We start from the raw sequence: 23,074 nt of genomic DNA on the forward strand, positions 1-23,074 counted from the left end.
CAGCAATGTTGACATCTACTTGGCACACAAGGCAGTATGCGAAATTAGGCCCTTTCTTACTTTCCTCTATGTGGAATTTCATTCATGACGGTTGCCACTTGCTGGCCACCTTTGTCTTGAGCTTCTCAGGAAGTTTTCCCATGATGGCGAAAGAAACGGCAACTACAAACTACTTGTCAAGAAGTGACAACACAAGTGACAAGCTTCTCCAGCTAACTCTCCAGTCCAGTTCTGGGATTAGTTAGTCACAGTATCGATGAACCGCCGGACCAGTGTGCGCACGCCCTGACCCGCAGTTCGCCGACTCTGGACTCTGCGTACAGCACGGTTCGACCCTGCAGTGCAGTTCGATCGGTCAGCGCGCACCTATCGGTGCAGATGATGCGGGCTAGGCTGGTCTTGAAAGTGCTGTGCACAGTGCGAGTGCGTACCCATACACCTTTTTGAAAAAACCGGGACATTGTCGGCGAGTCCCTGCAGTTTTCAGGAAAAACCTCAATCAGACAAAAATGTAGATTTTCCGGGAGTTTGCCTGAAATACAGGGAATATTGTTGATTTCCTGGGATTTTCCCGGAAAAACCCGGAGAGTTGGTCTGTATGTACCATGTATACGCTCGTCCAAAGAGAAGCACGCAAATCTGCAAATGCACTGGATGTACACGCACAGATTTTTCTCTTTTTTATAGCAACGGTAGCGGACAAGATCTGAATTAAACAGATCAAGACACACACACACACACACACACACACACACGCCTTCTCCTTCTTTTAGTCTGTCTCTCTGTCTTTATTTTGGCCGGCCCACACTGGAGCATGAACTTTGATACCTTGATACACTGTGTATGCATCAGACCAACCCGGCTTCTGTGCCCAATGTAGCTGTAGAGTATGGAAAAGACGTACTGGTACCCGTCCTATTACATGTAGTCACTTTCCCTATTAGTCACTTTCCCTATCAGTTAGGGACTTTCCCTATCAGTGAGGGACTTTCCCTATCAGTGAGGGACTTTCCCTATCAGTGAGGGACTTTCCCTATCAGTGAGGGTTACAAGAAATTGTGTATCTACCAGAACTCACACCTTTATCCCTCAAATTATTGACACCCTCCGTCCAGCCCTGAAGTAGAATGTTCAGGAGATAGACTTGTTCAACCACTTCATCATTTTCTGTTGCCTAACCCCTATTTCTTTTGTGATTGCTCTGTGAACTAGGCAAAATTCACTGACAAGATGCTTCATCTAAACAGCGGTCACAAGAATGTTCTGACCGTTAGACCGCCAGTAACTGCCTCATCATTCAGTCATGCCGCACCGTACCTATCGTCAGCCTTCTCCAAGCATATTGCCGGGTCCTACCCGCAAGTCTACAAGGATGTCCTAGCCTCCAGTCGGTATGCTCAAAATAGTATTATGGCTGCAGGCAGAAACTACCCTGCCTTTTCTGTCTTGTGCATTATTTTCACTCATTTTAGGTATTGGCGGTGTCGTTTAGTCCAAACTCCCGACCACATACTCTCTCCGGTCGTACAGAGAATTATGGTAAACAAATGGTACAGTCTCGCTTTGAGGTAGCATAGGTGCGAACAAACAGAGAATATGTGCAAGATCATGCAGTACGCGTACGGTACTGCAGGCATTGATACATGTAACACCATGTACGGTACTGCAGGCATTGATACATGTAACACCATGTGTGTATACGGTACTGCAGGCATTGATACATGTAACACCATGTGTGTATACGGTACTGCAGGCATTGATACATGTAACACCATGTACGGTACTGCAGGCATTGATACATGTAACCATGGTAACACCATGTGTGCAACTTCCTGTACCTCTACACAGTGCTGCGGCGGCGGCTGAACGTCACATCACGTGACATGGTTCGAAAGGGTACGCTGCCAAACAGTGCAAAGTGACAACAAGGGAACTGAACGCAGAGCAGGGCTGCGTATATTCCTGCATCTATCATGCACAGGGTGCAAATGATGTGCACGGATTTGTCACATGTGAAGGTCTGCCGTCGGCACTGACCCCATAGCTGGAGTTGCACACTCTTGGTAATGCTGTGGCGCAAATGATGATAGCACACTGAAATAGCAAAGCATGTGATTGTGCCACTGTATTTTCAGTGTAATTCTCTGCACAAAAACTGTTTTGCTTTTCCAGCAGTCAGTGTTGCTTTGTGCTTGCCAGTTAGACGGTAAGCTTTATCTAGGTTTGCAGCCGTATTCGTTCAAGTTGCGTCTGCCCAGTGCGTGAAATGTTCTGTCACCGTTGGCGTGGAGTTATGTACATGTGTCAGGAATTCCTGTGTGTTAGCTGATGAAGACGGACGTCCTAGATGAGTAGGCTTTTAGCCTTGGGGGAATCCTTAGATATATTGATATAGAAAGTAAGAATTACCTAGAGGAGGCCTTGCCCAAGCCATCTGCTGATCATGCGTACCGGTGTGTGTGTTTGTACATGCATTCATTGTATTTTGCAGAGTGAAAGCTAGCATTGATCAAGTCGTTCGAGAAGAGGTGATTGCGCGTAACGATTCAGGTAGCCGTTGCGATGATGCTCAACTGTGCCACCTGCATGCGTCTTTTGGAAATCACCATACTGCTGCAGAATACATCAGTCTGACTGACTCTCATACGTAAACATTGTTGTGCCATGCCATCTTCCAGAAGTTGTGGCATTGTCCTCTTCTCTTCTCTTGCTTCTTACAAATGTACAGTGAACATGGTGGCTGGAAGATGTGTAGTGTACAGGAAAAGCCTTGTCTCTTGATATTTGCCGCTAGTTTAACGAATCCTTTTCACTTTGTTCCCAGCCAGCAGCCTTAGATGCAGGCAGTAGCTGCTGTCATTGCCACCAGAGCCACTGCCGTCCTGTAGCGGTGCGGTGGTTCCAATGATCACACACCCTCGCTGTACTACCCCGGCTTGTACGCTAATCCAGCTCATTATGTACTTACACTAACATGACAAATTGACAATGGTCTTCTGGTCGAAAGTGGTTTGCCACATGCATGCAGTGCTATTGTATACTGTGTATGTGAACCTGCTCTCTCTCTCTCTCGTGTCTTTCTAGTACCAGGCGCTGAAGCTGGCATTCGTCGCTCGGTGGTAAAACAGGCGCAAAGCATTGCCCATAGTCTTTCTTCCTCTGTCAGCGATGTTGCCATCAGGTATGAAGTGGTCCCTGGACTGGCATGTGGGTATTGTTTCTATTGTACATGAGTGGTGCTGGTACACTGCATATTCCTGTATAGGTCGACAGAACCATGCAGCACCGTTTGGCACCAACAGTAGCATACAAGTAGTATTGGTAGCCAGTGCAGGCTGTCGTAATAAAACGACTCATCCGTGTTCCATTCCCGTGCATGGTACATGCATGGTGCGACGGCACAATGACAGCTGTCGCAAATCACACTGAGTATTACACGTGTTTTTGGTGATTCCTGGTTAGCTGCTAGCTTTTCCCTACTCGAAGATGTTGCCACCGCGAAATCTGGGGGTTTGTGTTCGTCCTGGCGAAAACCGTGTTTTGATCCGTTGAGGGAGACGAGAGATACAGTGCGAAGACGTACGATCTGTCCGAGAATAGGCGAAGAAGAAAGCTTCGCAGACTACCCGTAGTGGTTGGGAACAGAATGGAACATATACCAGTCGATGCCTGTCATGGTAGGGATGACTGCTACGAAGTTTTAGCCCCATGCTCCCCAGCGCTTTTTAGCGCCCGACGATAATTACCAAATTTCATCGATTTTCCATGTGGATCAAAGCATAGTCTCCTCAATCTTCTCCAGTCGAGCTGAGTCTGGACGCTACAATGTCGAGACGCGAAAAGAGAACATGCATGAACACACAGGAGCATCACATGCAGCTGCATTCTGCCTTGACGAAGCTGAGAACAACACCAGCACCACGCATTTAGAAGACATTTCGAAGAAGACGAAGAACTACCTGCGTTCAAAAAAGCCTCTGTACTGTGTGTGTGCATGCATGCAGTATGCATGCATGCATGCGCGAAGCACGGGGTCCGCGGATCAACTTCGTTCAAAAATCATTGTGCCACACGGGTTGTATGATTTGTGTGCGATCATGGTCTTTCTTCTTGACAAACAAAAGTGAAGTTTTTCGATCTTCAAATCGCCATAGCGTCCTTGTCATGACTCCAAATCAGCTGAAACTTTGCAGGAGGAATGAAAATGCCATGCTGAATCGATTGGTACCATTTTCGAAGGGTTTCCTTGAAAAATAAAATTTAGCCTGCACTGGCTAGTATTGGGAAGGGATCCTTGTCAGACGGCATATACTCCACTATCCAATCGGCCCTCTTGTTGATCTTGGCTACTTGTCCATTTGCCAACTTGTTAGCCAGTCTTTGTCGCCCAGCAGTGCAATCGTTGCCCTTCTGTATGAACCCGGTCATATCACCTCTTGTATATTGGTGGTGCTACTTTTTTACCAGATTCTAAGCCATCCTATACTTTCACTACCCACACTACCACATTGTCTGAATCCGGAGTCCAGAGTTACCATCGGCATACTGCATGTATATAATCTGATTAGGTGTGACAGTGGTCTTGCTTTTGGTTGTGTGTACAGCTTGTACTGTGCTGCTGTGACAGATTTTGCCTGTGTGTGTTCCTATGTGCATGTGGTTGTGTGAATGTGGGTGACCGGGTGACTGTTGTGCATATGTGTGTGTATACAGGTGCATCGGCTGGCTGGTATACCATGTCCTGCGCAAGCTAGTCACATCGCTAGATATTCGTTACGAAGAGGTCAAGATGCTGAGAAAGGCAATGGAGGTTGGCTTTTGATAGTTATCTTTTTCTGTGTGTAACTTCCCTTTACCCCAGGCCTGTGCTTGAGAATAGCCCATGCCTCACATGCCTTAAAAAGCATGCTGTATTCTCCGGTGCGCAGTAGCAAGTCATTAAACATTAGTTACGTTAGTAACGTTACCCCCTCACAATTCTATGTACCAGTATATGCTACAGCTCTCTAAGAGGTGAAAAGTCACGTTCAAGTTTGTATTCCTAGTTTTCCATTTCCAACTGCATAAAAGGATGTCAAAAGTCTGTCAGCTGCGGGGTGGATTTTGACCTTCACAAATCAATGTACAGCTGATGGTCCAGACGATACAGGGCATCAAAATATTCCTCCCCCCCCCCCCCCCCCCCATTCCATAGATAGTTTTCGTAATTGTCTACATATGCTGCAGTAAGCTTCACCATCTCATGCGCTTGATCATTCGCTCAGATGCACTCACTGTATGCCATCAACTGCCAATATTTTTGCCCATTGGGCGTGTTCCCCCAACGATCACACTGTACAGCACAGTCCCAATCGCTGTTTGTATTGTGTCTTCGGCTGTTCCACACCCTGGCTGTCGCCTATTCATGATAAGCATGAAGAGTGCCCAACACCTCGCTGCCTGTTACATTTTTTCTTATTTGTCTCTATGCTTGGTATGTCCAGGAGCGTGTTCCTATTGTTCTTCTTCCGACTCACCGAAGCCACCTGGACTCCCTCATCCTGCTATTTGTTATGTTCATAACGGAACAGCAGGTACTGTTGTTTGTTTGAATTATTAATTGTCACGGTTGTTGCTGCTGCTGCTGCCGCTGTCGTTGTTGTATGTCTGGTTGTTGAGCCACCCCTCCACTTAGGCTCTCATTACAGGGCAGAGGTTATCTTTGGGTGCTAATATTAGATAGCTGTCAAGCTCACGAAAGGACAACGACACTGCGAGAGTCAGAATCGTTCTTGTTATAGGTACAGAGAGACAGAGAGACAGAGGGAGGGAGGGAGGGAGAGAGAGAGAGGGGGGGGAGAGAGAGAGCTACGATTACAAAGTTAAAGGGCCTGGATAGCTATGGCAAATATGGATGATGATCGCATATGCAGCTACTCGGACCAACGGAAAAAGGTGCGATACGGGAATGTGACCTATCAGTGCGGGGTCACTGGGCTAGGTATCATTCAAGAATTGGGATGCGGGAACTACATGTACTAGTATGGGGTTCAGGGTACATGCAGTTTATAGATCACAGGGAAGTTATCCGTGCGGGATTACTGTGGTGCAGGGTGCATGTGGGGGAACACTATATGGGGTGTGGGGACTTAACATTATTATTTCATTTTAAATCACGATGGCATATGCCAATAAACGTGTGATGTTACCGTAATAACTTTGAGTCCTCTAGACATGGCGTATGGAAGCGCGGAGGCACTGTTGGCAGTGATGTGTTGCTTCTCTGTGCTGTTCACGTCTCTGTTGTTCCAACTTCCCATAGATACCCAGGACCGTTGCTGGAGGTATGTGGTACATTTAATATAGTGCAATGTAGTTTGTTTGCAGTCTTCTGGAAGTGCCATTGCTTGTTGGATTAGTGCTAACGCATGCTAGAGCCCAGCTTCACTGGTTTTCGTGCAATGACCGTAATTGTGCTGTGCCCCCCATCTCAAGTAGATCCCAGGAGTCCAATTTGTTTTCTCTTGTGTGCTGCGTGTGTGTGCCTGCTATCCGTCTAGACAATCTCAACCTGCCACTTATAGCGTACGTATCTTGGTGATTAGAGTCAACAAAGGACGAAACAGTTCTGTCCGCAGATTGTGTATCTTGGTGATCTTGGTGGCATGCCTATTGTAGCAGTTGCATTAAAGGTGTATCTCTGTTGAAAACTTGAAATGCAGGACGGATGTACCGCTAATGTAGTAATGAGACAACTAGAGCAATCTGACCCTACATGTTGTAGGGCATGAGCTGGGTCTGATGAGACATCGTACCTGCTGGTGCAAGAAATCGCGTATTTATTGCACCTGCATTGTTCCGGGGTTTACTTCCCTGTTTGGGTTGCGTGTCAAGTGGGGAATTTCTGTAGGGAAAGCTGTGAAGGTAAACTGCTTGACTGGATTCGCTAGCAGAACTGCCTTTCCCTTTCCTTGAGTTACTGACACACCTTAGGTCCTTGCAGTACATATGGTGCGTAACAGTGGAGGTGAGGGGACAAGATGCATGCGCCCATTCATCATGTCCAGTATTCTGTAAAAATTACTTATAGTAGTATCATTCTTGAACTAGTCAGATGTCAATTGCTTCCTTTTCTCTCATGATTTGTGTGGCTCAATAGAACGCTGTTCCGCAACCACGGGTCGTTCTTCATCCGCCGTCGACTGGACCAGGAGGAGGGCAAGAAAGACACTCTTTATCGCGGTATTTTGCAAGAGGTACGGATAATTGAATATGATGCATTTTTTTAACGTTTTATTATGTATATCGAGTGAATCATGTATTTGCTGAGACCTACACTGTCATAGGAAATCTCTCTCTCTCTTTCTCTCTCTCTCTCTCTCTCTCTCTCTCTCTCTCTCTCTCTCTCTCTCTCTCTCTCCGAGGCTCTCTCTTTGTCTCTCTCTCTCTCTCTCCGAGGCTCTCTCTCTCTCATTGCTCTGTCTCGTTGTTCAAGTTGTTTTCTCCATGTGTGTGTGTGTGTGTGTGTGTGTGTGTGTGTGTGTGTGTGTGTGTGTGTGTGTGTGTGTGTGTGTGTGTGTGTGTGTGTGTGTGTGTGTGTATGTGTGTTTGTTTGTACAGCACATTGAGCAGCTGCTGAAGCAAAATCAGACGCTCATGTTCTACACAGGTTAGAGAGTGGAGCTGCTGAATGCTATGCAACTTGCAGTCGTGCTCATGCTTATGGTCACTAAATACTCTTTTGTTGATGGGTACTGCTGGCACTGGGATATAGAGACACGTGGAACAAACTACCTTACCCGTGTCAAACCTTTATGGAAGTCCTCTTGGAAAGAAAGGGGGTTAATTCTGGCTATGCACCTCTCCTCGGTGGCTGTGTCTATGTCTGCGTGTGTGTGTGTGGCGGGGGTGTCAGCACATACTGTTGTGCGTGGTCTGATTTTGAGCTGCGTGTCGCCCAGGTCTTTCGACAGGGATTTTGATTTGTTTCACTGCAGTAGACACCTGGATAGGATTGCTATGGGCCTCTAGTGGGCCTCTATTCCTATCACCTATGCATCACCCGGACACATTCTCACTGCAGTCACTGTTCTGTTGTTGTGCCTTGGTGTTGTGCCTTGGTGGTGTGCCCTGGTCTGCAGAGGGTAGTCGCTCACGGTCAGGGAAAGTCGGTGAACCAAAGCTGGGACTGATGTCCGTCGTAGTTGATGCTGTCGTCGAAGGTAGGAGCAGTTCTGTGATGATGTAGATCATTTAATTTATTTGAATGCCTCTTGCTTAGTAACACTTGTACATGTATGCTGATTGCACTGGTGAGCAGTGGAACAATTCAATCATTGCGTTAATTTTTACTTGTGTATGCATGTGCGTGCACTACTCAAGTGGTCCTTTCTATTCCGGGTGTAACAGCTAGCACCGCATTCCGTCCTCCGTCCCTTTGCGTGTGTGGCATACTGTACCCTACGTGATTGTTGCTGTGTGTTGTCCGTGCTTGCTTGTTTCACTGCAGGGTCGATATCGGACATCTACTTAGTGCCGACGTCTATAGCCTATGATAGGGTATGGTGGTATCCATCTCTGTGTACTGTTGAGTTTGTAATCGGTGTGTCCGTGCTGGTGATATCTGCTGGCATTCATACAGTTCTGGCCAGATGGTTATTGTAATTTCACAAATTTTCGGTGTACTTTTATTTTCGGTACTTTCGGTGCATCTGTTTCATACCTAAATTTCAATACACCGAACAAACACTAACACACATAATCCAATAGTGAACTGCTCCTCTGTACCTAAAATTTCTGAAATTAGAGGATTTGCTGGGTCAGACTTGCTGCCTTCATTCTTGTAAATGGAAACAACAACAACAACAACAACAACAACAGCAACAACAACATAGCTCTCAGGCAGAAGGAAAACACCAGACAAAAACGTCAAAAAGAACAGGTTAGAAATCAAGCTCAGCTGACAGTAGATAGAAGGACCAAGAATCTTCAATAGTTCATTCATCATACCATCCAGGCCAGCTGCCTTGTGTAGCTCGAGGCGTATGATGTACTTGGCAATGATGGTAGGAGTTGTTCTGATGTCTGTGTGGAGCCAGGTGCAATTTGAAGGTTCGTTGGGACTCCCACAGCTCTCTCTCTCTCTCTCTCTCTCTCTCTCTCTCTCTCTCTCTCTCTCTCTCTCTCTCTCTCTCTCTCTCTCTCTCTCTCTTGTACTTATCCTTCCACCAAGCAAACGTTCTAAAAAAATTCTACCGTGGTCCGATGAATGTAAACCGTTCTCAACAACACATGGGTCGATTTGAGTTCTTCTTGGACTTTGGGGGAGCGCAAAGCATGGATCCACTGCAGAAAGCTGCACTGAACCGTTATGGGAGACAGCAAGGGGATTCCCCGCCATGAACAACTCTGCACTTCGAAAGTTCCTATCTCAAAAAGCATGCGGTGCACCCAAGTCACCATTTGTGCCTAGCCCGCTCCCGTGTGTACGCTTGTCTCCCCGTGTTGATGTGTGTGTGTGTGTGTGTGTGTGTGTGTGTGTGTGTGTGTGTGTGTGTGTGTGTGTGTGTGTGTGTGTGTGTGTGTGTGTGTGTGTGTGTGTGCGTACATGTATGCGTGTGTGTGTGTTTCTTGCATGTATATGCTTTGGTGTGCACCACAGACACTGGAGTCTAACTCGCTGGCAAGCGAACTAATGGTATGGATACTTCTTTGTCGTAGTCCCGAACAAGTTTGCATCACATGATGTTTGGAGCCTAGATGCTGTTAGCCTACTGCTCGATAGATGTGTATTCAAAATTACCATGCTGCTGAAACAAATCCGTTATCCAGTCAATGACGGGTGACCAATGGATCTGGTTTGCTGGAGATCTTTAATTTTTGCACTGCCAGACACCCATTTTCTTGTGAACAGTCCATACTCTGCATACGCCATGCTTGAGCCATGCGAGGACGGCACTTTCAGTGAAATGTGTATTCATGTATATGTAGTCCTGTTGTTGGGTGGTCATTTACTTTTACAGTTCCTGAACTCATCTGATGAAATGTTCTGGCATCTGTGTACTGTTGTTCTGCTGCGTGCATGTGTGTGTGTGTGTGTGTGTGTGTGTATGTGTGTGTATGTGTGTGTGTATGTGTGTGTGTGTGCACATGTGTGTGTGTGTGTGTGTGTGTGTGTGTCTCTCTCTCTCTCTCTCTCTCTCTCTCTCTCTCTCTCTTTCTCTTTCTCTTTCTCTCTCTGCTACGTAGGGTCACCCGAAAGAAAATGAGACACTTTGGAACACACTTTGCGGACTGTGGCGTATGCTGACCGGTTCTATTGGTCAGGTTCGTGTCAACTTCGGTCAACCTTTCTCCGTAAACGTGAGTTTAGGAGTAGAGTGGGATGTTCAAGCACTTGTATCAACTTTAATTCTGTTCCGGGATACCGGAGTTGACGCAGTGGAGTACTTTGTCCTCGGTCAGGCCAACTTTCACATTGCCCTTCACTTGGTGACGCGTGTACAGTGCTGGCCAAAGAAATCCAACCTCATGAATAAAATAGCGCCGGGTGCTACGCAGCCCTAGCACTACACATACTGGTCCGTGCACTCGAACGCGGCACTAGTTTATTCATGAGGTTGTATTTCTCTGGCCAGCACTGTATAAAGTGTGTATCATTGTTTGCTATCTTGCCTGTGTTCATGGTTGAGTGTACATGTGTTTGAAAGGGCCAATTCATGATTCATACACACAGAAAAGCTACAGAGTCATTGGACAGTGCATTGCACTATTGCAGCTCTTTGTCTCACCTGTACTCTGCGTATCTCACTGATTTGTCAGGTTACTCTGGCAAAGTTCACATGGATTTGGTTTAAAAGTTCTCATTGCTACTAGCCTAGCAGACCTGGCCTTGTTTCTCTGCGGTGGACTGATGAGTCCACAGCGCTGTCCCCAGATCGAGTTCTGGCACTAGACTAGACCAGTGTGTGTGGAAACCAGCATGCAGATTTATTTCATTACTGATGTCTGACAATTGCCTTGTGCGTGAAACTCGGACTTACAGCCTAATCTTCATCCTCCTCTTGTTGACTATAACATGATGTTGCTCTTTCTACGACAGAAGTACAAGACTATGCGGCCGCATGGAATAAGTCTTTGGTTTCGGGTAACATGGCCAGAAAAATACCGGTCGATCGGCTTTCTTTCTTTTCTTGCTGATAACCTTTGTGCATGCCAGACTGGTTTGCACATTTCAGTACACATCCCAGATAGAAAAGGTGTGGTCGATAAACCAGGCATACATGTAGACTACATAGCAATCAACAGCTCGATCAGACTGCCAGGAATAGTCAAACTGGTCGTACTCGGACACCGAGCAGAGCAGAGCTCCGAGACGTTGCACCTCAACACATCGTTCAGTGATCGTTGTGGGCTAGGAACTACAGCTAAGCGTGTTGCTCCAACGTAAAGAAAAAGAATCGGCGTCCGAACTAAAAATGAAGTCCAACATCATCACTCTTGTCAGCACCGTTGCGGCTTGACCCGGTTTCGAAAACAAACACTGCTTTGAAGCGAGTGACGCCGTCTGGATGAAGAGTTTCCAACAAATTGCTCAGGGTACGTGACTCGAACGATGCACCTGTTGACGACGGTCCAGCCGCCGGCAACTACATGTATAGTGACGGAAACGTTTTGCCAGTAGAGTTTCTAAACTAAAACATTTCAGTGTCGAAAATGTTACGCTCGGCAAATAGAACCACCCTGCAATGAATCCGACTCAATCGAGTCAACTCGAAACAGAGGACTGAAATGTCTAGCCGACCAGAGCCAGGAGCAGGAAGGAAGAGCTTTAGCCTTGGACCTGACATAATGCGAAGTGCGAGCACGTACATGTACATGCGTATGATGCGCATATGCATGAATGCATACAAAAAAAGAAGAATCTGTCGGCACTCAAAACATCGGTCGGTGTTGCTCTTACTAGTACAGGACTATGACATGATGTTGCTCTTTCTAGTACAGGACTATGACATGATGTTGCTCTTTCTAGTACAGGACTATAACATGATCGGTTGCTCTTTCTGATGGCAGGAGTACGTGCGTAAGCAGCCACACCAGCTGTCTCAAAGCGATACCGGCGACAGCGACAGTACCCAATCATCACCCGCTGGTGGCAACACACAGGTGGTGTCGGGCCGACGCTCTCTGGTGCAATCGCTCGGTATGCATGTCCGAAGCACCATGGAGCGGCTGGTGCCCGCCATGAGCACGCACATTGTCTCCTGTCTGCTGTTGACGCGCTTCCGCCGCGGTGTGCAGATGTCCCAGCTGTGCGAATCCTATGAGTGGCTAGAAAACGCTCTTAGAGAGAATAGAAGGTGTGTAGCAGCAGTGTGTGTGTGTGTGTGTGTGTGTGTGTGTGTGTGTGTGTGCGTGTGCGTGTGTGTGCGTGTGTGTGTGCGTGCGTGCGTGTGTATGTGTGTGTATGTGTGTGTGTGTGTGTGTTTTGACCGCACTATGCCTGTGTGTTGGTTACTGTAGACTGTGCAGTGTCAGTATGGTGGAGCAGCACTGTGTGTCTGTGTATTGCTTATTAGGCGAAATGACTAACAAGACAGTGCACGGGGTAGAGACAACAGCAGCCATTGATACACTGGACTTGCACGGGGTAGAGACAACAGCAGCCATTGATACACTGGACGTGCACGGGGTAGAGACAACAACAGCCATTGATACACTGGACGTGCACGGGGTAGAGACAACAACAGCCATTGATGCACTGGACGTGCACGGGGTAGAGACAACAACCGCCATTGATACACTGGACTTGCACGGGGTAGAGACAACAACAGCCATTGATACACTGGACGTGCACGGGGTAGAGACAACAGCAGCCATTGATACACTGGACGTGCACGGGGTAGAGACAACAACAGCCATTGATACACTGAATTTGCACGGGGTAGAGACAACAACAGCCATTGATACACTGGACTGGCACGGGGTAGAGACAACAGCAGCCATTGATACACTGGACGTGCACGGGGTAGAGACAACAACAGCCATTGATACACTGGACTTGCACGGGGTAGAGACAACAACAGCCATTGATACACTGGACTTGCACGGGGTAGAGACAACAACAGCCATTGATACACTGGACTTGCACGGGGTAGAGACAACAACAGCCATTGATACACTGGATTTGCACGGGGTAGAAGCAACAACAGCCATTGATACACTGGACGTGCACGGGGTAGAGACAACAACAGCCATTGATACACTGGACTTGCACGGGGTAGAAGCAACAGCCATTGATACACTGGACTTGCACGGGGTAGAGACTACAGCATCCATTGATAAACTGGACTTGCACGGGGTAGAGACAACAGCAGCCATTGATACACTGGACTTGCTGGTAGCGGCTGGATGCTGCATCTTTTGGCATGCTTGGGAGCAAAATGCGGGGAAGGTAGCGAATCAGTTGGTCGGACTAAACGAAAAAGGGGAAGCCCGCCAGGTCAAACGCCATGGTCACAACGTAAGGAAAACAAAACGAAACACGAAATTCTATGAACCTTTGTTCATTGAGCCTGAGCCCCCAGCCACACTCCCTGTTCGCGTTATACCATTGCAACTCGTCAAAAAGTAGTAAATGTACTAGTCATCTTAGGGTTGCACACTCCCCTTGCATGTTGCATACTGACCAACCACCAAAATCTAATAAATCCCTTGACAAGACATGCAGAATCCCTGGATTTCTCTCAAAATCCCTGGATGACACAACAACTGGTGAAAAATAGCTTTTCCCACCAAAAAAACGTTCGACTCTGCAGATTTATTTTATTTATTTTATTTTATTCCAAGCAATACATGGCTGGGGTAGCCAATGACCACTTTGCGTGGCGATTGCAGATCTGCGTACAGCACAGTTAGATCAGTCGGCGCCCGCCTGTCACCAAGGTCACTTTGTCAGTGCAGATCTTGCAGGCTAGGCTGGTCAGGTGTTGAAAGTGCCGTGCGCAGTTAGAAGTGCGAATGGGCACAGTCATATTTTTGAAAAAACCGGGACATTCGAGGCGAATCCATGGAGTTTTCAGGAAAATCCTGCATCAGACAAAACTGTGACTTTTCCGGGAGTTTGATTGAAATCCCCGGGACCCCGGGAGTAGTGTTGATTTCCCGGGATTTTCGGGAGGGTTGGCCAGTATGATGTTGGCCCAAGGTGCTGTCTTTTTTTATGTGCGCTCATGTGGTCTGACCCACCTTAAATAGATGTTCTCTGCTGGCTTGGCTTTTGAGAAACACATGGGACCTCATGTATGGATAGTCCGATACTATCGGTGTGTGTGTGTGCTTGGCACTTCTTCTTCTTCTTCTTTTTCATCTCAGGGACATTGGTTTCACTGGTAGCCCGGCAGAGGCCGTTTCCCATGCGTGCCGTGTTCTGTCCGATGTCGTTGATGTATCGCCAGTGGAGATTGACGATGCCAACTGTGATGAGAGGGAGGACTGCTTTGTCACGCCATCCCTTACCCTACCCTCTGTGTTTCAGATGACGACTTGTGCAGCACAGGTCAGTGAGCTACCACAGGTTCAACGCTGCACTCACTAATGATTATGTCTGTGCTCACCTATTCGCAGTGTGTGTGTGTGTGGGGGGGGGGGGGGGGGGGGCGCTATAAAATAAAAGATGCTTGAGTTACATATTTAAAAGTATTTTGGATTTCATGAAGAATTCTGAGTTTGAGATGCATGTTGTAAGGAGCAGTAGTTGTGTTGTATAAATCCTACAAGCAAGTTATGCAAAGCAAACCAACAATTGATGTCACTGGAAAAACCGTTCTGAACAGTGACTTTTCCATTGTAATGAGTCTTATCCTCTTCTTCTTTTTCTGTGTGATTGAAGATTTTGCCGAGCTTTCTCGTGGAATCTGTGATGGGTAAGAAAGCACCATGACGAATGCTTAGCACCATGGTACTGGTTATGCTGTAGCTTTGGTGCTGCATTGTTGAACTCATATGGTGGATTCAGTTGGAGAGGTAGATAGGTTGATTCGTAGATAGGTAGTAGATGCAAGCAAGGAGAGAGAGGGAATACTCAGCTTCATGCTTGCAAGACCAGGCAATTTGTTGGCACGAGTTTGTCTTGCCGTAGATTGCGAGGTTGTAGGTGGTAGGGCAACCGGTTATCTTTAGTGACCGCGCCTCATCCATCTCTGATTACATTCTGGCTTTGCTGAATTCTTTACCACTATCGGTCTACAGAGTGCGAGGCGCACCATACTAAGGAATAGGGTAATCGTCTTGCGATGTTGCAGTTGTTCACACATTGTATCCGTATTGGCTTATGTACTGGCATTGCCTACGAAGACTAGCTTCAGGCGCGTGCTCGGCGATGGGCACGGGGGGCACGTGCACCCCCCAAAAAATTTCAATCTGGGTAATTGCAATTGTAATGTATGCAAATATGCTCTAAAATTCAAGAAAGGTTGCAAACAAATTGCAGAAAATTGCCGGGGGGGGGCTCCCCTCGGCTCCCGTGCACCCCCCTAGTTAGGGGGCGGAGCACGCCCCTGAGCTTATTGCATTTCGCTCATCACTACTTCGAAGAACATGTTCAATCTAGACTTTCTTTGTAGCAACAATTCATCCTGAAATTATTTTGTCTGCTTGTAGCATTGTGAGTTTGTCCCTCTGAGTGCATAATGTCCTGGATGCTATTATGGATAGAGGTGATTGTCTTCAGTCTAGTCTCTGTTGGTCGGCCCCACAGTCCGACATTGTCTTGCGAACTGAATGAAAACTGTGTGTGTGTGTGTGTGTGTATGTGTGTGTGTGCGTGTGTGTGTGCGTGTGTGTATGCGTGTGTGTGTGTGTGCGTGCGCGTGCGGACGCGTGTGTGTGCTGACGTGGATGATGTGTTGCATGTGAACTTCCTGCATGCCGCATATAGCTTGCAGCCTCCACTCAATGGTCTACAGCAGTCAAAAGTTCATCCAGAACAGGACGTGTGAAATAGACATCACCCAGTCTGAAGTAGGTTACTAGTACACTGTATGTGCATTTTCTCGAATACAGCATACATTTGATTGGCACTGCGTGAAGGACAACACGTCGCAACTAGCAACATTATTTTCGACCAAATGCCGTTGTTTGTGCGGTTGACTGTAGATGCAGTGTGAGTGGGACATACACAATGGCACCACCAGTCTTTGGCTTGGTGTCTTGTTGTTTGGGACCAGTCTTTGACTTGGTGTCTTGTTGTTTGGGTTTAGCTGTGAAGTAGTCCAATTTACAGTTGTGCTCGGCCAAATCCAATCCGAAGGGTGTACTTGTAGCCCTCAACTTGCACGGCCCTGGAAGTGGTAGGAATGCGGCTGGACGTACTACACATGTACACGTACAGTGATGTGTTGGGAACTGCTCCAGGGCATTGCCAGCTTTGCACTTTGGCTCGGATTTCAGTGAGCGCAACTGTAGCAGGACTGCCAGAACTATGCTTTCAATCTGCCGCTCCTTCCTTGCATTCCCTTATTGTGAACATTTAGGATGGTATGCCAACACGTCTTTATTTCTTGTGTTGGATATCTAATAGCTACTTACTGTGGCCGAGGACGTCTGCAATCTACTGCGCAAGGAATTCGACTTCACACTGGTAAATACTACTTGTAAATGGACAGAATGAAGACTGTACTGTAGTGATGTTTGGTTGAGAAAACAACGTGACAAAGTACTGGAGTGTGAAGCAAGCAACATCCATGTACAAATCGGACAACCACAGTCCAAGATGTCCTAGAAGTGTGTGTGTTTTTTAAAATTCTTATTGGAGTGCATGGCTGCAGAGAGATGAAAATCCCCAAAAAGAAGGCGATGGGACAAAAGTGGGTGTGTTGGTACTCCATGAGCTGTGCTGTTGATTGCAGTCTACTTCTACATGTAGTCACAACTACTGTAAGACAGGATATTTTAACGTCAATTAAAGCTAACGATCTCCGGATTTTTTGTGGGTTAGCGAGGTGAAACTCTAATAAATTCTGTCTCAAAACCGACAAATTACTGTTCAATGCTTTAAAAAAATTATTTTCATTGCTATCAGGTTCGGCCTAATTTTCTCTGTGCTGCGCTGATGAGTTCACAAAGAACGAAACAGCATGCTGTCCGCAGATTGAGTATCATTTTGCTCATAACGACTTCAAATGTTTACGATTTTTTAGAATTCGTTTTAAATCGTTAGAATTAAATGTTCGTTAACATTACTGGTCTTAGTGCATGAACATTTTAATGTGTTCATGTACTAGTCTACTAGTTCAGTAGTAGTTGTCACTGCATGCAGAAGAAGGACTGTTTTAAAATATTCCCATGTTATAGCCTGATGTCCTGGCTATGACGTGCCGCTGCAACAACACAAGAAGACCTTTCATAAGTACAGAATGCTCTGCTCTCTGGTCATTATTGCTGCTGTGCTGTTGTTGTTGTTGTTGTTGTTGTTGTTGTTGTCGTTGTTGTTGTTGTTGTTGTTGTTGTTGTTGTTGTTGTTGTTGTTGTTGTTGTCCTTGCAGCCCTGCCAGCCACTGAAGACTGTACTAACCAGTTCTCTAGAGAAGCTTATGAACAGGTCCGTCCTGTCATCTCCATCATCGGTAAGTTCTCATGAACAGGTCCGTCCTGTCATCTCCATCATCGGTAAGTTCTCATGAACAGGTCCGTCCTGTCATCTCCATCATCGGTAAGTTCTCATGAACAGGTCCGTCCTGTCATCTCCATCATCGGTAAGTTCTCATGAACAGGTCCGTCCTGTCATCTCCATCATCGGTAAGTTCTCATGAACAGGTCCGTCCTGTCATCTCCATCATCGGTAAGTTCTCATGAACAGGTCCGTCCTGTCATCTCCATCATCGGTAAGTTCTCATGAACAGGTCCGTCCTGTCATCTCCATCATCGGTAAGTTCTCATGAACAGGTCCGTCCTGTCATCTCCATCATCGGTAAGTTCTCATGAACAGGTCCGTCCTGTCATCTCCATCATCGGTAAGTTCTCTCCTGACTGAGAGTCATCCATTACAGTCCTATTGTGTGTTGCACAAGAGTGTGGGCTTTAGTAGTATTGCACTGCTCCTGCAGCCAGGGCTGAAGTCAATCGCAGTGTGTGAGTTCTCATCAAGAGCTTGACACACTCGCGCCACAGATTGCCATAATGGATTGTGTAGGTCACAACAACAACAACAACGTGAGAATAAAGATTTGAACAACAACAACAACAACAACAAACAACAACAACAACAACAACAACAAAACAAACAACAACAGCAACAACAACAACAACAACAACAACAACAAACAACAACTCTGCCGCAGGTGCTCCATTGGCGTTCTCTCTCACCCACTCTTTTTGGGGGTTTTCGTTTGCTGTCATATTCAGAATGCGTACTCTCAAAGGTATCGTGCTGAAACGGATGTATGGGATGAGGAGGCGGAAGTTGGAGGATCCATCAAGTTGAAGGTATGAAGCGGTGTTCTGTGAATAGCAACTAATTGTCCTTGTGCTGTTTTTGGCACACTTTGGTTTCGACCTTGTCTGTGTCTGTTCCTGTAACCGTGTGAAATTGTGAATTCATCTTCTCCTGATTGTGTGCACCTTGGTTCTTCATTCCTCCAGCTGAAACTAAGCGCGTACTCACGAGACTGGATTCAGTTTTTTCAGTCTCTGCTCCGACCACAGCTGGAGATCTACTGGATTACAACTCGCCAGCTGTGTGTTCTCCTTGATGATGGCATGGAGGGTAAGTTAGTTGCTTTAGTTTTTGCCGTGCTATCTTGTGGAGACATGGCTGTACGTTGTGCCTATGTCCTGTTATTCTTATGTAGTCTTTCGTCTCCGTGTACAATATGTATCTGTGCTTTCTCTAGCACGTCAGTCATCATATTGCTGAGGTAGATGCATAATTATACTGGGCAGAGATTGTTTTCTTTAAGGAAAAGAAGGTTCAGACTGAGGAATGAAGTATGTTCGCTGTTGTGTTTCCAGCTGACAGCTGCTGTACTGTGTAAACGGAAGTCTGTTCGCTTCGTTAAATTCAGCCTGTTCACCTGTGTGACGCTGTCTTTTTTTGTTCAGAGTCCAAGTTTGTTGAGGCGGTGAAAGAGCAGCTGCAGGAACGACTGGACGCGGGCTTGACGGAGTACTGTAAGTATTACTGCACTGGGTAATCGTTGCTGAGGCGGCCTCCGTGTAGAGGCTGTGCTGTGCTGGGTTGTTGACCTGCCCAGGATTATCATTGTGGAGCTCACTGTGTGGAGGCTGTGCTTGGCTGCTGTCCTGTTGAGCTTCGTGGGAGATAACATACCACACCACACGTACCACATGTAACATCCTGGAGGGTTTCGTGTACATGTACATATTGTTGTTTATTTTATTTGAAGGATTCTGATGTGATATGATGCTCATGTCTTATCACGTGACTATTACGTCATATATTTTGCCTGTGTATTACGTCACAACCAGCATGCGCCATCTTGGACTAGTCGCCTGAAGTGCATGCTTGGCTTGACCTGGTTGTCTGTTCTTACCTGTCTTCTTCACACTTGTATCTAATTGTATTCTTCCAAACCTCAACCTGTGTCCTTGAGTGTTTGTGCATGACTGTGAAGGTAGACATCACATGGCGCAGTGAACATATTCTACCTGTTTTGTTGCTGCCGGTTTTTCATACCCTGTGTTTGCACCTCGTTGTGTTACGCGCAGGCCGGAATTTTCAAATTTGCATTTTGTTCGTGTCGAACCTGTTCGACCAACAGCAAATAGATGCTTACCCGGGGGGGGGGGGGGATTTCCTAATAGGTGTGGGTTCTGATAAGCCTTGGGCACATTGTGCAGATGTGCGAAATCCCATAGAACCCCGCAGACCCGCTTGGGGCCACGGTGGTTGGGTGTTGAATGTACAGGAGTAACTTGACTCTATTGTGTTGACTGCTATTTCCACTATGAAACGTGCCCTAAAGGCATTTCATACGAAAGCCTTTTTTCGGCAGGAGGTCTAGCAAGGCACTATCTCTACCCGAGGTGTGATGAAGCTGGAAAAGTAATTTGTCTTCCATTGGACTGGATTGGTCTAATGCGCATGTAAAGTGCACAATGAACACCCACGGCGTGTACACACGTTCGGGACTTTGTAAACCTGTACAATGTGTGCATAAGCTGTATCTCTATAATATCTGCATTTCTGTATGTGAATGTGTGCCTGTGCTGTACTGTGCTGTACTGTGCAGCTGAGACAGTGACGGTGAACCCGGTTAGGAATGCAGTGAAGGCCCTGTTGGAGGACGGTACGCTGGTCTTGGAACAAGGAGACGCAGCGGCGGCCGGTGGCGACGACGATGCTCCTCAACTGCTCTTCTTAGCGCCAGAGATGTGCTCACAGGGCGCTATTGATGGGCTGGCCTGCAGCATCAATGATCTCATGGCGTGATCTACTAGTAATATGGTGATGGTGTGACAGCATTCATAGTCCAGTCACTTTGTCTCTGATGATGTCATGGCATTGATCAAGCGTTACATTGTCCACTCTCCGCTACAAAGATCTGGATTCTCGCCAACACTATTTCAGGGGTGTTAGTTGGGGCTCAGTCTCAGTCTCCCACACAAGTATCTGGTCAGCTGCTCCCATCGGTGTCGAAGAATCTATCCCTGGTGTTTCTCTTCCTTTCTGTGGAGATGTCAAGCAGAGTTGGACCTGCTGTTTATGTCTTTTTTTTTTATTCCGTCTCTTAATTAAGCTTCATTGCGTGTCGCGTCCGCCCTCATTGTCTATGTGCTGCTGTCAGTGTAGCCTGGTCTTGATGTGATACGGTAGCAGGGCATGCTAAGCTGGTCTTGTGCCCATACAACGCCACTACCAGTCGCAGGGCATGCTAAGCTGGTCTTGTGCCCATACAACACCACCATCGTCGGCACCCCTCACCCACAACATACACTAACTCCTCTGCGGCTTGAACCATGGCCGCTCGTTATAATTTTTTATTCATCCAATTTCTGTTTTATTCCGGCTTTCACGGTGCTATCCGTTTCGACCATGCTCTTGCAACTGCTACCTGTACCTGCTTCAACTGCTACCTGCTTCAACTCGCAGCAGATGCAAGACTATTTTATTTTTTCCCTTTTTGAAGGCTTTTGCAGGTGCTGTCGCGCCTATGCGTAGCGAAATGTTGCTCTTGTCTGCGTACACAATTGTGTACTGTGTTGCGCAAAGCACTCTTAGTGTATTGATCACTAGTGGGTAATGCCCCGGCGATAAGACACTATTTTGCGCTTCTCCACTTCTCAACACTCCCGCCAGCATACGTACTCGTAGGCATGTGCTGTACAGCATGGGTGAGGCCAGGGAGATTATAGTTTTTGTAGAGGCTACTTACTTGGGAACACAACTTATATTTCAGGGTGTATGTCTTGGCATGAGGAGGCTTGGTGAACTATTCATTATACCAAGAGTATTAGAACCCCCCCCCGGAAACTGAGAAGCGGTAAACTTCATTGGCGTTGACATCGCCAAGCAAGCTTGCTTGGCTAGTCTTCGCTTAGGCCAAATGGAATAAAGAATGAGGAATCAGCGGGGGGGGGACTAGGAGTACAATCATGCACTTTCTGACCCCCCCCCCCCCCCTGCAATACTTCCCTAAGGGGCAGTCCAAGGTTACCAATTTTTCAAAACGAAATGCTTTCGTTAGAGGGTGGGTGGGTTTTAGGAGTTTCGTTTTGAAAATAATTATTGAATGTACACGGAGGAACGGAGAATGCCTGGCTACGTCTGGGGGCCGAAGATTGAAATCAATATTTTGTTGGACTGCGTTTTACCTGCAGAAAGGGTGGGTGGGTGGGGGTGGAACAATACCAAACCTTTTCGTTTCGCAAAAACAATCGGTAACCCCTGATGGCCCCTAAGTCCCATTTCCTCTTTCCTGGAAACTATACAACCTTAAACCCAAGCATGGAGGTCAGTACTCCACTACTGGTATATCTTCCTGCTCACAAGCAGGGAGTTACGGAATAACATGTAATTTTAGATGTAGGAAAATTTCAGTATCAGGGACCTGTCAGGTTTCAGGCGAAATGTAGAATTAGGTGACCGGCGTTCCCTGCACCCACAGTGCATACTCCAGTGCCATTTACGGGTAGGTGTAATCTTAATTTAGGTGCCTGGTTTCTCTACCGAAATTACCGAAAATCATGGCTGGGTTTACATGAAGCGTTTAACCCTCTCAGTGCCACGGGCGACTTTAGTCGCCCAGAATGAGTATGTGTGTACAAATAAATTCGTATCTCCACTTCTACACACAGGAGAGTTAGGCTGTGTTTACATGAAGCGTTTCAACCCGGGTTGAGTTCGACCCGGGTCAGATTTCAACCCGCCATGTGCACAAAGTGAATGGCGCGTTTACATGACGCATTGCGCTTGACCCGGGTTGAAATTTCGCCCCGGGTTGATTTCAACCCTCCCCCCAAGGGGAGGGTTGAAATCAACCCGGGTCAAGAAAATCGTACAAACGTACTTCTGTGCGTATCTCGCGCCAGGTTTGAACAGCGCTGCAGATGCAAATTTCGCGCGAAAGGATTCACGTGACTATACGGAACTGTAGAAGTGGACTTTTGGCGGCATATCAGTATTTGACCCGGGTCAACTGTCTTCATGTAAACGCTCACCTCTTTTGTTTGTCGTACAGACTTTCAACCCGGGCTGAACTCGACCCGGGTTGAAATTTCTCATGTAAACACAGCCTTACAAACGACCACTCTACGTGTTCAGAAAGACCTTGGCTATCGACTCATCACATCGCTTTGTGTCCGTGGGGATAGATATCGCCAGGGCGAAGCCTGAAGTGCGCGCGCTCGGACAAACAATTGTCGCGCGTAGAAAACATGACGTATGCGCATCGCGGGTTTCTCTATTTCTTTCGCGGCAACCCATGCGTATTGGGTATCAAAACATCGAGATTTTCAGTGGCTTTCGGGCCAACTTTGTCCGAATTCCGTGCGTTGAAAGTTGACTGCACTGCGATCGATCGCGCGCGTGAGAAAGTGCAGATGCTACGAAAATGCAGAAAACGGACTTCGCTCAGGC

General features: G+C 47.0%; 1 protein-coding gene across 2 annotated transcripts in view; it reads left to right on the plus strand.

The window, feature by feature from the left end:
* The window catches only part of LOC135805529 (glycerol-3-phosphate acyltransferase 1, mitochondrial-like), a 24,510-nt gene extending 3,354 nt beyond the window's left edge, over nucleotides 1-21,156 (plus strand). The window contains exons 3-25 of one of the 2 annotated variants that reach the window (XM_065319574.1): nucleotides 1,213-1,391; nucleotides 2,492-2,550; nucleotides 3,085-3,181; nucleotides 4,714-4,810; nucleotides 5,484-5,573; nucleotides 6,302-6,323; nucleotides 6,540-6,564; nucleotides 7,139-7,235; nucleotides 7,600-7,648; nucleotides 8,121-8,201; nucleotides 8,489-8,538; nucleotides 9,641-9,676; nucleotides 10,228-10,341; nucleotides 12,052-12,338; nucleotides 14,353-14,536; nucleotides 14,870-14,903; nucleotides 15,917-15,999; nucleotides 16,559-16,618; nucleotides 17,523-17,603; nucleotides 18,382-18,462; nucleotides 18,619-18,742; nucleotides 19,078-19,146; nucleotides 20,229-21,156. In XM_065319574.1, the coding sequence (XP_065175646.1) occupies nucleotides 1,213-1,391; nucleotides 2,492-2,550; nucleotides 3,085-3,181; nucleotides 4,714-4,810; nucleotides 5,484-5,573; nucleotides 6,302-6,323; nucleotides 6,540-6,564; nucleotides 7,139-7,235; nucleotides 7,600-7,648; nucleotides 8,121-8,201; nucleotides 8,489-8,538; nucleotides 9,641-9,676; nucleotides 10,228-10,341; nucleotides 12,052-12,338; nucleotides 14,353-14,536; nucleotides 14,870-14,903; nucleotides 15,917-15,999; nucleotides 16,559-16,618; nucleotides 17,523-17,603; nucleotides 18,382-18,462; nucleotides 18,619-18,742; nucleotides 19,078-19,146; nucleotides 20,229-20,428 (2,199 nt within the window). In that variant the 3' untranslated portion in view covers nucleotides 20,429-21,156. The remainder of the gene's footprint in view (nucleotides 1-1,212; nucleotides 1,392-2,491; nucleotides 2,551-3,084; nucleotides 3,182-4,713; nucleotides 4,811-5,483; nucleotides 5,574-6,301; nucleotides 6,324-6,539; nucleotides 6,565-7,138; nucleotides 7,236-7,599; nucleotides 7,649-8,120; nucleotides 8,202-8,488; nucleotides 8,539-9,640; nucleotides 9,677-10,227; nucleotides 10,342-12,051; nucleotides 12,339-14,352; nucleotides 14,537-14,869; nucleotides 14,904-15,916; nucleotides 16,000-16,558; nucleotides 16,619-17,522; nucleotides 17,604-18,381; nucleotides 18,463-18,618; nucleotides 18,743-19,077; nucleotides 19,147-20,228) is intronic. The other variant, XM_065319575.1, reaches the window with a different exon arrangement.
* The last annotated feature ends 1,918 nt before the right edge of the window (nucleotides 21,157-23,074 follow it).

The sequence above is a fragment of the Sycon ciliatum genome, chromosome 1 (genome assembly GCF_964019385.1).
Source record: "Sycon ciliatum chromosome 1, ocSycCili1.1, whole genome shotgun sequence".
Classification (NCBI taxonomy): domain Eukaryota; kingdom Metazoa; phylum Porifera; class Calcarea; order Leucosolenida; family Sycettidae; genus Sycon; species Sycon ciliatum.